General features: G+C 38.4%; 1 protein-coding gene across 1 annotated transcript; it reads right to left on the bottom strand.

The window, feature by feature from the left end:
• Window positions 1-4500: 4500 nt before the first annotated feature.
• Window positions 4501-6363, bottom strand: LOC147879576 (putative UDP-arabinopyranose mutase 2). The gene is made up of 4 exons (XM_087371474.1): window positions 5980-6363; window positions 5525-5775; window positions 5257-5425; window positions 4501-5147 (listed from the first exon to the last, which is right to left on the bottom strand). Exons 1-4 carry the CDS (start codon window positions 6274-6276, stop codon window positions 4812-4814), a joined length of 1053 nt encoding a protein of 350 aa, XP_087227600.1. The 5' UTR covers window positions 6277-6363; the 3' UTR covers window positions 4501-4811.
• Window positions 6364-14361: the final 7998 nt, after the last annotated feature.

Here is a 14361-nt window from a genome sequence, read left to right as displayed (position 1 = left end):
TCTTTGATATTTCTAGAGCCCCGATGACGGTCTACATACATTCTCATCAAGAGAATTTTGATGTGGACCATGCATGACTATCCATGATATGGGAAGTGTGTAGGTACGTGCTTGTGCATGCCTATTGATACCTTTATGCTTTATTGTGGTGTGTTCTATGCATGTCTAATGACCTATTTGTGCATGCATATATGTTGGACTTAAAACACAAGGGTACCATGCTTGTCCTATTTGTGGCTCTAGTTTAAATGGACGACACCCCAAACATATGAAGAAGATGGTTTATGAAGGTCATGCTCAATACCTTCCGCTTGATCATCCTGCACATGAAGGTCAACTTGATCCATCACCAGTCCGTAGGAATGCAAGTGACTGTGGATTTGAGATTGCAGAGCTAATAGTAAGGAGCCTCCTCCTAGTATGGAATGGTTGTTGATCTTTCACGAGCTTCCATATTGGGGTGAGTTACAAATCAATCATCTCTAGGATCCCATGCATATCTTCAAGAATGTGCGGGCTTCTATTTGGGAACACTTGGTTGGTGATAAAGACACAAGGGGAGCTCGAGAAGACTTGCACAAGATGGGTAGGATGCCTCACTTGTGGCCCCAAGAGCATGTGTGTAGAACCCGAGAGCGTGGTTCTACATCTCAAGAGGGTGGTTCAAGAACCCTAATGCGTCCTCCTAGAATTGTTCTCGTGAAGGTAGCATGGATCCTTTCCAAGGTAGAGGAGGCAAGGGTGAAGGTGGTAATTGCATCTTTTGGGACACCAATAGGACACATACATTACCTTAGGGAAGCATTTACAAAGGACACTAAGCTTAGTGGCCTCAAGTCCCATGATTGGCACAAGGTCTTATAGGTATTCTATATGTTAGCTTGAATGCTTAGTAGAACTAAGATTATAATGCTTTCATGTAACTTATATGATTGTGATACATTGTTATAACTCCTTTGTTGCTTGGGTAGTTTATCCTTCTAATTATAGTGAGAGGATGCTTATTGAAAGATGTTAGAAAAGCTATCTAAGATCAGTGGCATTGTTAGGTATGATTACTATCATATCACCTTCATTATATTTTATACAATTTTAAATGATCTGTAGAAAATATTGAATCTTACGGGCGCATGTAGAATAGGTGGATCTCACCAAAAGAGATCTCTATATCGAGCATCAAGAGGGCTAAGGTAGACTCCATTGAAGGTGTGTGCTTGCTTGAGAAGGGCTTTACCTCAAGCATTATGATGACTCAAGTGCACTTTCTTGTACATGTTGATGAGGTCACCATTGGAGGAACTGTTCATATTCATTGGATGTTTTCCCTTGAATGGTTTATGAAAACTTGGAAGGGATTTGTAAGGCAAAGAGCTAGACCCGAAGCAAGCATGGCGGAGGGATGGCTTGTGCAAGAGTCATTAGTAAATATCACAGAGTTTCTTGCATCCATGGATCTCAATATGCTACATGCTTGGAACATTAAGGATGATAATTGTGTCATTGTGGAGGTTTTCCAAGGTAAAGCGGTTGAAAGAAAGATGAGCAAAGAGCAAAGAGAGAAGTTTTGTGTCCTCAATAGTCTTGAGATGCAAAGATGGGTGGAGAGATATGAAGAGGCTAAAGCAAAAAGAATAAATGAGAGGACGAGATTTAGAGTCATGCACATGCGAAGGGTGCCAAGACCTTTCTCTTCTCCCCAGACACATGTCACGTGATTGGCTACAAGTAGCTCTTCGTGAAGCTGAAGATGATGGAGAGGATATAACCGATCGAGAGCATGAGCTTGCAGTTGGATGTATGCCACATGTAAGTTTCTTACCTTTCTACTTAATTTGGGTATTTATGATCACAATGGCTACAAAATGCATCCTCATTGTTTTAATCATGTTCTTTTGTAGTACAAAAATTGCAGTGCATTATGGTCGCATGGACGGCATTTTTATGTGAGACATAATCTTCTCTCCTCATAGCTAGATTATTGTGGAACCATACGTGACATGTATAAAGTTGATTTTAAATTATTTAGTATGTTAATTATTGATGTCAAATGGTTTAGAACTATCTACAATGGTCCCAATGCTACAGTCAGGAGAGACATCAGTGGTTTCTTTGCCATTGACTTCACTAGACACTGGACCGATGAAAGTGATACTTTTGTTCTTCCAGAGCATTATGAACAGATACATACTAATGAATTTATTAAAAGATAATATCTTCATTTTCAAATAAATATTGTTAGATATTCATATATATTTATATATATACTTAAGCATAAATTAATATAATTACTAGCATCTAATTTGTATCTTCAATGTAGGTGGTCTTTCATTCAGATCGTTCGGATCCATGATGGTGGTACGTGGTCCAAGTTGCTCCTCGAATAAAATATATTTTTAAAGATATGAAGGTGGATACGGAGATGCCAGTAGAAGAACCAAATAATAATGCCGATGGATCTAGGGAAGAGAATGAAGATGACAATATGGGCCAGGAAGAAGGTAAAAATAATGACATTGTAATGGAGGAAGGTGGCGATCACGACTTTGGGGAAGAAGAGGGTGAACTACAGGATCAAGTCTTAGGTAGACATACAATAGGGGATGATGATATAGGTGATCGACTGTATGTAAACCTTGAGATATACTTATTTGGTGTGCAAGACGTGGCTCAAGAAAGCCGTCGATGTAAATGCTATTGATTGATTGTTTTGACATCGACGAGACTTCCTATGTTTGGGCCCTCTCATTTTTATAGTGACGTTTTGTACATTTGTACGTTAAGTTCACCATCAATATATGAGTGTTTTGATCTCAATTTTGGTGTACATACTCTTATATTTTTTATCGTTCAAATGACCAAACTTGTGGTCAAAAATTATTTTGGGTACCTTGGAAACGACGTTTTGTAAATACATCAATATGGAAAATTTAACCCAAAGTCAGTATCAGAGTCTGTGGAAGCATTGTCAATCGTCAGTATATATCGATGCCTATATTGATGTACATACCGACTGGCATACCGACTAGCATTTCATCATCTACACTGACACCTTCCCCTCCTGCATCAACCATACCAATGATTTTCGTGCCCGCGCTCGCATCTGCAAAGCATTGGTAGACAGCGTCGAAAAGAGACCCATGTCTTGTAGTGTTCACAAAGCTCATAATAAAGATAAATACTAAACATACAACTAGATAATTGAATGGACGTAAGAGCAGTGATTGCTTGACCATCATAGAAAGAATGAGAATAAGCAAAGAGGAGGAAGGTTTATGGGAGATGTTATACTTGAGAAGAAAGTACCAATGTTGTTTTCTCTAAATTTTAAATGATAGGTATCAATCATTGCTTACATTCCTAATCTTTTGTGCTGAATAGTTGCAAGGTTTTTTTAGTGCACTTGTTTCACAAATAAATACTTATGGGGTTTCTCATGCAAGTCACAAACCAAAACACACAGGTTTTTCACACGAGTTTAATATATAGATCCACAATCACAAGATTTTCTATAAACACTTCAAATTGATACTCTTGATGTTTTCTTAGAGATATCTCAAATTCATATCCTCGAGGTTATGTTATAGAGATCTCACATTAATATCCAAAAAAATTCTCTCCTAAACATCTCAAATATTACCATGCAAATTTCACGTTTCTTACCTCTTAATTTCTAAAACTCTAGAATGCGCACAATCTTCATCACTTCAATTATTTAGTTTCTCACAACACTTTGAACTGAGAGGGACAATATAGCACCACAATAAAGAACCATTGAAAACTAGAAAGATGATAGTTTTTGTTACAAAACTCCATTTTTAAAACTTTTTGTATAGAAAATTGCATCCAGGAAAGATCGACAAGGACATGGAGACTTAAAAACAAGGTTATGCTAGAAACACTTTTCGTAGGACTTAGAAGTTCATAAATTCCTAGCTCTCCTCCTACAACTTACTTTGCAGCTTATTTTAGAAGAAAATCAATGTCTAAACAATAGAAAAAAGCCTCTCCTTAGTTGTAAGTTTGAGATAAAGAAGCCTAAGCTCCAACGTTAAAGAAAAAGTGAAAAGCAAGGATTACTCAAATTAAAGATAAGCAAGGTGAATGATATTTAATCATTCACAAGGCTTGCCCAAGAACCAAAAAGCAAACAAAAAAGAATCCACTAAAGATGGTGTGGAGGAGGACTGCAGGAGATAAAGAAGAAAGAGAGAGAGGTAGAGAGGGGGGGATGGTGGGGGGGAGTAAAAAGGTGGAGATGGTGTGTAGGAAGACTTCAGAAGAGAGAGAGAGGGAGTGTGTGTGTGTGTGTGTGTGTGTCAATCCCTTTAAAGTCTGCATTTAAGTCCATACTAGAGCTAATGAAGAGAAACCATGTTCCAATAGAAAAAACACATTTCCAAAATTTCTAAAAATGCCTCATTTTTGCTTTGCCCAATTTGAAACGAAGGCCACCCAGAGGGTAGGCCAAAAACATGGGAGGCTCCCATTGTAGGATTCCGAAGATATTAAGGGAGGCAATTATAATTGGGAGGATATTAGCATCCAAAGATTGTGAAAAAATTCAAGAGATGTAATTTATAATTGGTCTATAAAGAATCCCATTTGAGCTATATTGGCAATTTAAGTGGATGGAATCCATCCACATAAATATCTTGTTAAGGATAATGCTAATGTTATACTAGAACGATCTTCTCTCCCTAACTACGAGTAGTAGTCTTTGTTCTATGAGATATATAGACTCATAGTATCCCAGATCTGACTCCATGCCTACAATCTTAGCTATGGTGTTTGGAGTGTCGATATGTATCTCTTCACTTTTTGACGACTTTCTCCATGGCTAAGTTCTCCACAGGGTTGAGCTCTCCCCAAGCTTCGATCCAGGTGACCATGGCGTCAGCCAGCTTCACGAAATAAGGATCCAACGAAGCCAGCTTTTCCTTCACCTGCTTGGATAACTCCAAGTAGCACTGCTCCACAGTGGTGGCATCCTTGGGAAGCTTCACTTGTTGGAAGAAGGGAATGATCTCTTCCTGCCAGAAGATGCCTTTGTATTCCTTCTTCAGATTCACAAATGGGTTGCTGGCCTTGCTGTGATAGATATACGGTAGGCCGGTCTTCACTCCATAGCCCAAGTGGTCACAAATTACCTGCAAAATGCAAATCCCATCACTCTCTCATCAGCATTGATGTTCGTTCTTCCATTTCTCTGCTAATCGGACAACAAAATGGGCTCGTTCAATATCAGTCGATTTCTACCTTGCAGCACCAGCCGGCCCACATATCATCGTATCGCCCTATTGGTTGACCATCTCCCATCAGTCCGAAGTACATGGCTGGTCCAATCAATTCTCTGTCGAACGCCAGGTTCATCCCACACATGGGGAACAATGTTCCCTTTGGGATGGTCATCACTGCATTAACATATCTGCTCTCACGCATATGCATAAGTTTCGTTTTGTTTGCCCGCATCCGCCCGAAGCAGTTCGAATGTGAGAGGAAAACTGAAAATTCTGAGCATTTCTACCTTGTATTCCTCTCTTGTGGCTTGACTAGTTGGGTTGGAGCGTCGTAATCTGGGATGTTGAGCCACAGCCCATGGGAAATCGCGGTCGGCACGCCCTCTCGGAGACTGAAGGGATAGCCACGTACGAAGTCGGCACCCTTACAGTAAGGGTCATACAGAGTGTTGAAGAAGTATGGCGTCGATGGACATAACAAATTCTTTATATGTTGTTCAAGAGCATTGATCTCCTTATCAGACGGATCCTTGGCGACCTGGATCAACATATGTACATGATGCACCAAATAGTTAAACATCCAACCTTGAAATTAGCGAAAGAAAAAGGTACAACAAAGACTAAGAAGAGATCTAATCTGCTCAGTTGATTGAACACTATATGCACAGAAAGAAAGCTGCACTGAGAGGACAAGCAAAAGGAGTTCCAAAAGATAGAACCGAAGAGGATGCCGTGGGCTTACAAAGCAGTCGTCGTCAATTGTGAAAATGTACTTCTTCTTCGAGATTAGGAAGCCGAAGCAGCGGCAAGCGCTGTCTTTGAAGGAAATGCAGGAGGCCTTGGACCCAAGAATTTTATTGACGTGGTTACGGTTGTAGAGCTCATAGTCGAAGCCTTCGGGGACTTTGATGGACTTGGTTGGGTCACCGTCCTGGACGATGATAAGATGGTAAGGTTGGAAGAAAGGTCGCCACATGTCAAGGAAGTCGAGGTTACGGATGGTAGGGATGACGATATCGAGCTCATCTTTGAGAGCCATGGAGGGAGGACTCAAGGACTGAGAGGTTCACTGAAGTGGCAACCGAACAATCAGTTGGCAAACGGAACAGACGTAGAAAGAAGAAGAAACGACAACTATGACGACGACGAGAATGTAAGACCACGAGAAAAATGACCGTTATTTAAGTACCATTAAAAGAGGTATGTTACTTCTTAATCTCACATTTAAGTAAAGTACTTTCGTCACGACCAAAGACGTGGCCGGCCACTCCACGTGGAAAGAGAACGTTGTCCTTCATTTTTAGACCCCCACGTCCCTTTGCCGGCCACCCCCCCCTATCATTCCCCCCCCCTCTTGAGTCTCTCCACGTTGTGGCCTCCGGAAAGGGGTTTTCCATGTTCTCGCGCCACTTCTCGAGCACTTGCCAGATCCAAGGCACCCTTGTCTCCCTATTGTTGATATCACTTGTTGGGGCCAGAGCTCTCTCGACTCAAGTACAACATTGTTGATGGGTGTAGCTCCTAGCTAGTCTCTAAGAACTAAACTAATGGAGCTAGTACAATTACAGGAACATGTTAAAGGATGATCAACAAAAACCAAATATATTTTTGCAATTGATCTCTCCACATCATTAATCTTTTGGTCTTTTGGCCATTTATTTGGATTTTGGATGCAAAAAACTTCTTTACTTTCTCTCTTTCTTTTTTTTGGGGGTGTGGGGTGTAGTCCTTTAGAATATTAATGCTTCTTCCCTAAGCTTAATGCTTCATTTCCTTACATGCTCTCCATTACACAACCTAGCATAGCTACATGGCTTTGTATAAGTGGAATCCCTCTTGCATGCCTCACATCATCGTCGCCATGATCATGCTTGGCCTCTTCAAGGTTGCTTTTCTTTCAAGTTGTATAGTGACAATCTATATATAAATGGGACTCCCTTGTTTCTACATAAAATACATGTTGCGGCACATTGCCATCACACTTGAAGCATGAGACATTCAAACAAGGTTGTTAAAGGAGAAGACATGATGGATGTTTCTTTAACAATGATCTTTGTCTTTGTATATCCACCAACACCTCAAAAATTTATGCTCTTGAGGGAATGATGAGAAATAGGGTAACATTGCCATCAATCTTGAAACATGAGATGTTCAAACAATGAATTGAAGGGGAAACATGATATATTTGTGCTTCCATAGTCATCCTTGGCTTTGCATCTCTACAAACACCTTGGGAATATTGAAGGCTATATATGCAAGGGGCTAACCTACTACTTAATATGCTTTTCTCATGCTATGAGAAACAATGATAAATGCATTTGTTCATTAGTTTTTTGTCCTAAAGACTGAGTAAAGACTCCTTTTCTACCCCTAAATTTTAGTCTTCCCTTCTAGCATTATATTACATAAACACTTGCCATTCCATTATTCACACCGTTAATGCCCCTTTGAATGGCACTGATGCACTTCATAATATCTCTCAAACTTTTCTCACATTGGATGCCAACATACGACAAGATTTTGTATAATTGATTTGAATTTTGTTTGAAGTGCCAATTTTAAAACACTTCTCTATTTGTGATTTTAAAAGCCCAATTTTTCCAACTGATTCTGGAGACCCAATGTAGTATTGTTGTTACTTTCTACAAAGGCATGTGAGGTTTTGCATTTTCTTAAACTTAGAAACGACTTCCCTCATTCTTTGAAAACAATCCTCATTCTTTACAAAGGCATGTGAGGTTTTGCATTTTCTTAAACTTAGAAATGACTTCCCTCATTCTTTGGAAACAATCCTCAACATGGTAACTCCTCCTTAGGTCAATGTTGTAATTATAATGTGACCACTGACATGATGATAGAGAATAAAATTCTTTATCAGGTGGCAAGGTTAGTAATAGATCATGCTTTTTCTCTTGTTATTTGACATATATTCAAGTAGATTCACAACATTGCTCACCATAGCATTAAATATTACTTTCACCCACCTCATTGATATTTATCTTTGAAAAAGAGCAAAAAAAGAGGACAAGGAGCTTCGATAAACTTGGTATCCCAACTCTATTGTCTTAAAATCTATTTTATTACCAAATAGATTTAGTAATCATGCCAAAGGTATGAAAAATTCTTTAAAAACGTCATACCCATTAGACAATTTCATCTGGGCTACTAATGTATATTTAACTTTGAACTACAATGTCAATGGAGGATCCTTGGTGGATCATTTAGGGATTACAATGTAAGACACCATAATGTTAGTATGCAAACCCTATGTGCCTTCTCATCTAGTTTATCTCCAATAATTTAATTGTGTGTTCTTGTCAAAACAATGAAAAATACTTAGAAAATATGTACATTGCCATACAAATTACTACTAATGTAAATTTTGATTTGAGCCACAAAGTGGAGCATTTAGGGATCCTAGTGTAACCTATGATGGCAGTGAACTTCAATAATTCAAGCTTTAGAATCCCCACATATTAGCAAAATATGGATTTCATAAATTTTTCTCTATATTGAATTTCTTGCAATCCTTGTTTGAATAACAATCAACTTATTCTAATGCAAAAAAGGTTTTCAATGTATTCTTTTACTAGTGTTCTTATTTGCTTTCCATTTTTGTCCATCTAGTAATACTGATATTCCTTAAGTGTAAGATGATCCTTTGCATGATGTAAATCATTCTCCTTTATTTTTATTTTTTAATTTAGTTACAATCAAAGTACAAATGACCTGACTTCCATATGTGATCTTTCTAATGATAACAATTAAGATATCACGTAGCAAACTTACTACAAATATTAGGTCCACATTAATAATGGAGATAAGCGTAGGAGCCTTAAAGCACCTGTATTACAGTAGTAATGGGAATAAACATAGAAACCTTAAATTTGATCTTTCAAATGACTTGGTCCATTCAAGTATCAATTTAACTACAAACATTAGTTCCACACTAGTAATGGAGACAAGCATAAGCACCTTTAAGCACTATGTCACATCCACAAATAGGTAATTGGTTACCCCTAATAGACTTTAGGTATGGTATAATTGGGTACTTATTGCCTTAAGGAATTTTAATTGGGACTCATTTATATTGTACCATATTCATATTCATAGTGGAAAAGGTGTATTTCTTGTACATATTTTATCTCTTCCATCACGAATGTATGAGTGCTATCACACTATTCAACATGGAAGTAGAACTCATGGTTTAGTTGGGGCTAAGTAATGAGATCTTGTGAGGGTATGTTCCTCTTCTTCTACCCCTTTAGAGATTTCTTACTCTCTAGTTCCAAAGATGCTTCTAGTGGGAATAGATATTGAACAAGCTTGCATAGGAGATTGGCTCATGTTTTTATCGACTCTTGATACTTTCAAGCTCACAATTAGTCTCAACTAAGTTCGTTTACTTTGGTGGACACTTAACTTTGTTAGAAACTGTGAACATGATGGAAGAAGCATCATCTTCATTCTATGTCACTGACCTCATTGTGCCATGGCATTTGAAGTTCTTCTTGTCATCTATAAGAATGGAAACCCTAGCCAAATAGAACAAAATAGTCTTATCAGAGATATTTCATGAGTATCATGCTAATTCGACCCTCAAGATCAGATTAACATGCAATCTCATACCATTCTAATCCCAAGGACTGGAATAGCATGAGATTGCATGCTTATCAGATCCTGGGTCAAATTAGCATACAGCCTAGGAAGAGGTTACATGCTAATCCAATCCTTGAGATTGAATTGGCATGATACTTCATGTTAACCCAATCCCAGGGATTGGATTAGCATGAAGCTCTTGGAATTTCAAATAGAAAAGGTAAATTATTTTACAGCAAAAAAAGTTTTCCATTTTTGTGAACATGCCAAAGAAAAGAAATTAGGTTTTTTTTGGGAAATAATTTATGTGAAATCTAAAAAGAATCAAAACGGAATCTAGATAGTCTACTCACTTCTTTGAATTTGTGGCCATCTTGTCTACAAGCATGGGTTTTGGGAGCTGTCAGTGTCGGGAGCATGGAGATGTCAAATTTTGAGAATTATGAAAAATGAGGAATTAGGGCAAATCCTTGGGATTTTATAGACTCCAATAATCAGGTCAACATAAATATTTTTTAAAATTCCATGGCCTATGTTTCGTAAATTAATATAAAATATATTTACTTTTCAAATATGGACCTCAAAAACCTATGCTGTTCTTCGGTTAGTGCTTTTCGGGTTCCATTTTTAGGGTTCAATGAGGATGTACATGTGTTGCCCCTGAACATGTTGTGTTATATAGCCCATGGATTCTATATGCACATTTCATCATTGTGAGTGTATTGATTCCTCTTTGTGTTTGATATATATTTTAGATATCAGTCTGTTTTCTCAACATATGCATGTTCTGTCATGTCATTTCAAAACACAAGTTTCATCAACTCCTCAGAGCCTTTAGTTCTTCATACAACTCAAAAAGTACTTGTGGGCATGTGTCTATCTTTTCATATGAGCCTATTAGCAAGCCAATGGACCTTTCACTGTCCTCATATGAACTTGAGTCTTTCATAGGGACTAAGCTAGAAGAAGTGGTGTATGAGTTTTAGAGTTACTAGGCTAGGTCTAATGTTCATTCTACTTCCACTCGAGCTATGATGAAACCTTTGTCACATGTGATTAATTAAATCAGACATAGGCCTTCATCTCCAAGAGCTCAACAAAATGCATATGCTCCTTCCAAGAACCTAAGAAAGCAAAGGTTGCACATTGATAAAATATTTATGAGGACGATACAATTCTTGATATCTGAGGCTCAACTAAGGGAAACATGCACTACCATGTGTTGTGTTTGAAATTGTTTAGGAAGAGTAGGCTAAGAACTATGAGGACACAATACTTTGGTTTCAATCATGAGGAGAAACATTATTGCTCATATGTAGCAATCACCCCTCTAAAGAATGAGCAAGTTGAACATTCTTTGCAAAGTATGTAGATTTGTAGATCATCCTTTAAAACCATTCATAGATTGGGTAACATAGAGGTAACATAAGGCTTGCACATGCACAAAAGAGGACAAGGTGTTTTAGGAATCCATGTCTGATTGAGACCATTGGACATACGACCATAGCATGGATGGAAAGCTACTTTGCCATGAATCAAAATGATGCCACAATATGAAAATTTGATGGATGATTACACAAGATTTGAGGTTTACACATTATACAAGGACAAGATGCCAAAAGGCAATAAAAAATTTGCAAATGAGGATTCCAAAAGATGTGAAGTAAGAGGCAAATGTGCAAATGCATCTTGTGAGATATCATTTGTATACAAGGATTATGATCACCTTTTCACGTTTGTGTTAATGGGTTATTAACATTCATTAATTACTCTTCCAAGTAGTGTCAAAACTACGTGATAATGTAGGTTACCGGAAAAAATCACTGGTAAACCAGATAAATGTACTGCTGGTACCCAAGACATTACCGACGGTAGAATTAATATTTTCGACAGTAATATTAATTATCCTGGCGGTATATAATACCGATGTGCCGGTACCCAAGACACTACCGGCATATATTGTCGGTATTATATACCGCGATGGTATTATATACCGCTAGGATAATTAATATTACCGTCGGGAATATTAATTCTACCGTCGGTAGTGTCTTGGGTACCGGCAGTGCTGTGGGGTGTAGATTAAGTTTCCTGTGCACCCTGAGGCTATATATTGATGGAAATGATGATAGAGGCTCACCATTCGATCCAGCTCTGGTTCATATCCGGATAAGTTGGGAAAGAAAGTGAACCACAATTTGGATCTAAATAGTTGTAAGGCTAAGTGGGTTAGAGTGAGTCAGCATTCATTATACCTCTGGGTGTGCTTTGCTCCTCCAATTCCGTGTGTCTTGGAGAAATTGTAGACCACGAACACGAGGGCTAGTGGATGCGAGTGTTTTGTTGTGTGTTCTTGAGGGTGCCGACTCCTTGCATTTTGGGAAACTTGCGGACCACGATCATGAGTGCCAATGAATGCAATTGTTAGTGAGCAGTCTTGGCTCTTAAGCTAAGGGCCTTAGGTAAGGAGAGAAGGGAGAGACGAGATGGCAATGACTTAAGAAAAAATAGGACACGTGTTGCGATTACAAATGCACAATCAAAAATGCCTGAAATTAGAAATGCTCATTCACAATCTTCAAGATAAGTTGTGACTAGGCAAACTATGGATGCATCAAGTCATGCCCATGGCAGTATTGATATGCCTAAAAATGTTCTCCGGGTTGAAGAAGGAGTTGTAGAAGAGGATCTCATTGCCAAAATGCACACTACCCCAATGCTTGATCCACCTTGTGAGGTTTTTAACCAAGATACGAGGAGAGGATTTATGTGGGTGTCACAATCCTCTCAACGAGTTGTTCCACGTGCACATGGGGAAAAACGTAAGTCACACGGTCTAGAGTGAGACTTTGTTATTAATATTCATGACCAAGGATGTTTTTATCGAAGCTATGCCTATATATTAATATAAAATCTTGGCAAAAGTTTTCAAGCTCATTTTTTTAGTTTCACAATATTGGTAGAATGTAGTACTTTTTTATATTTTGAATTTTGAATTTTGAAGGAAAAAATGTAAATCCTGGCGAAACTTGAAATTTTTTTACAAAAAAGTTTCAAATCTTGGCGAATGTTGAAACTTTTATTTTTATTAGGGCATACAAACTTTCAAAGCCAATATAACATTTTAGTTTCTTAATGAAACTAACTTGAAAAAATCATCCATGTTCATGACTATGTTGAGTGAAAATGCAAGTATTGTGGAATACAAAAATCTTGGGGAGCACCTCACATAAGGGGCCACTTACTTGGTGACTCAAGGAAGAGCATTCAGCGTTGTGCAGCCCCAGGAGCTGCTGAAGCAGCTCACACCTTGACAGAGAAAATGCAAGCTTCTGGAAAAATATGAAGAAGATCGATTTGGGAAAGTCAAGGTATAAGTGGAGTAAAGTCTGTAAGCATACACGATGACGGAAGTACTAGTGTTGCAGGCTCCAATGCCAGAACTCCTTATGTGGATACTAGCATGCAAGATAGATTGCCACCTATGGATCATGAAGCCAGATCGGCAACTGCTACTTCTAAATTTAGGCAACCCCCATGATAGTTGAGTTCAAGACTTGGAGAATTCATAATATGTCCTTGGTAGATCAATCTTGCGATCAGGATATCCACCGAGTATGGTCGATAACGATGATATGAGAGCTACATGGAATTGCATTGCTAACTATGGGCCGGGCTTCAAGCCACCTTCTTACCACACATTGCATACGTCATTGTTAGATAAGGCATATGCAGAAGAGAAAGAGCACATAAATCGTAGCATTTTTGAGCAACTGCATAACACCGATTGTCTCAGACGGGTGGACAAGCATAAAATGCCATGCTTTATGTGATGGTTATATCGCCATTTGGGGAGGCCTTCCACACATCGATTGATGCCTAACATGTAAAGAAGTTAGGGACATATATTAGCCGTGTGTTATCCAAGGTTATAAGAGAGTTAGGCCCTAAAAAGGTTGTTATACCAATTTATATGCATCAGCATGTTGTACACATACTTTAAATCTTGCATCAAAAGATTGGTATAAACAAGTGCCATGGTTCAAAGAGATTGTTTGTGAGGCTCGAGACATCATCAAGTTAGTACGATTGAAGCAATGTCTCGAAGCAATCTTTATGTCTCATGATGGTTCTACCATGTTGCAATTGCCAACAAACAAGATTTGCCACATACTTCTACACTTTGCAATCTCTGGTGAAAAATAGGAGTTTTCTTATAGAGACTTTTCATTGTGATGCATTTGAATGATGGATGTTAGAGTTGACCGATAGGGCAACAAAGGAGAAAATGCATGACCTAAAAGAAACATTGGGATCCACTGCATTATGGAAATGGTTTGAGGATGTCGCTAATACTATGAAACTTGTTTTATATGCACTTAGGGCATTGGACTCAAAGTCTCCAACAATCAAAAAAGCATGGATGCACTTTAAGAGTATTGAGCAAGCTCTTATTGCATGGAACCCCCCTGCTCGCCCAGGCCAGGAGAATGAGAGAAAACCATTTAATGCTACAAAATGCAAGGAA

Source organism: Dipteris shenzhenensis, chromosome 33 (genome assembly GCF_047967505.1).
Source record: "Dipteris shenzhenensis isolate YYH24624 ecotype China chromosome 33, Dip_SZ_1.0, whole genome shotgun sequence".
Lineage (NCBI taxonomy): Eukaryota > Viridiplantae > Streptophyta > Polypodiopsida > Gleicheniales > Dipteridaceae > Dipteris > Dipteris shenzhenensis.
The sequence above is the reverse complement of the archived record's forward strand: the minus strand, read 5'-3'. Positions and strand labels throughout refer to the sequence as shown.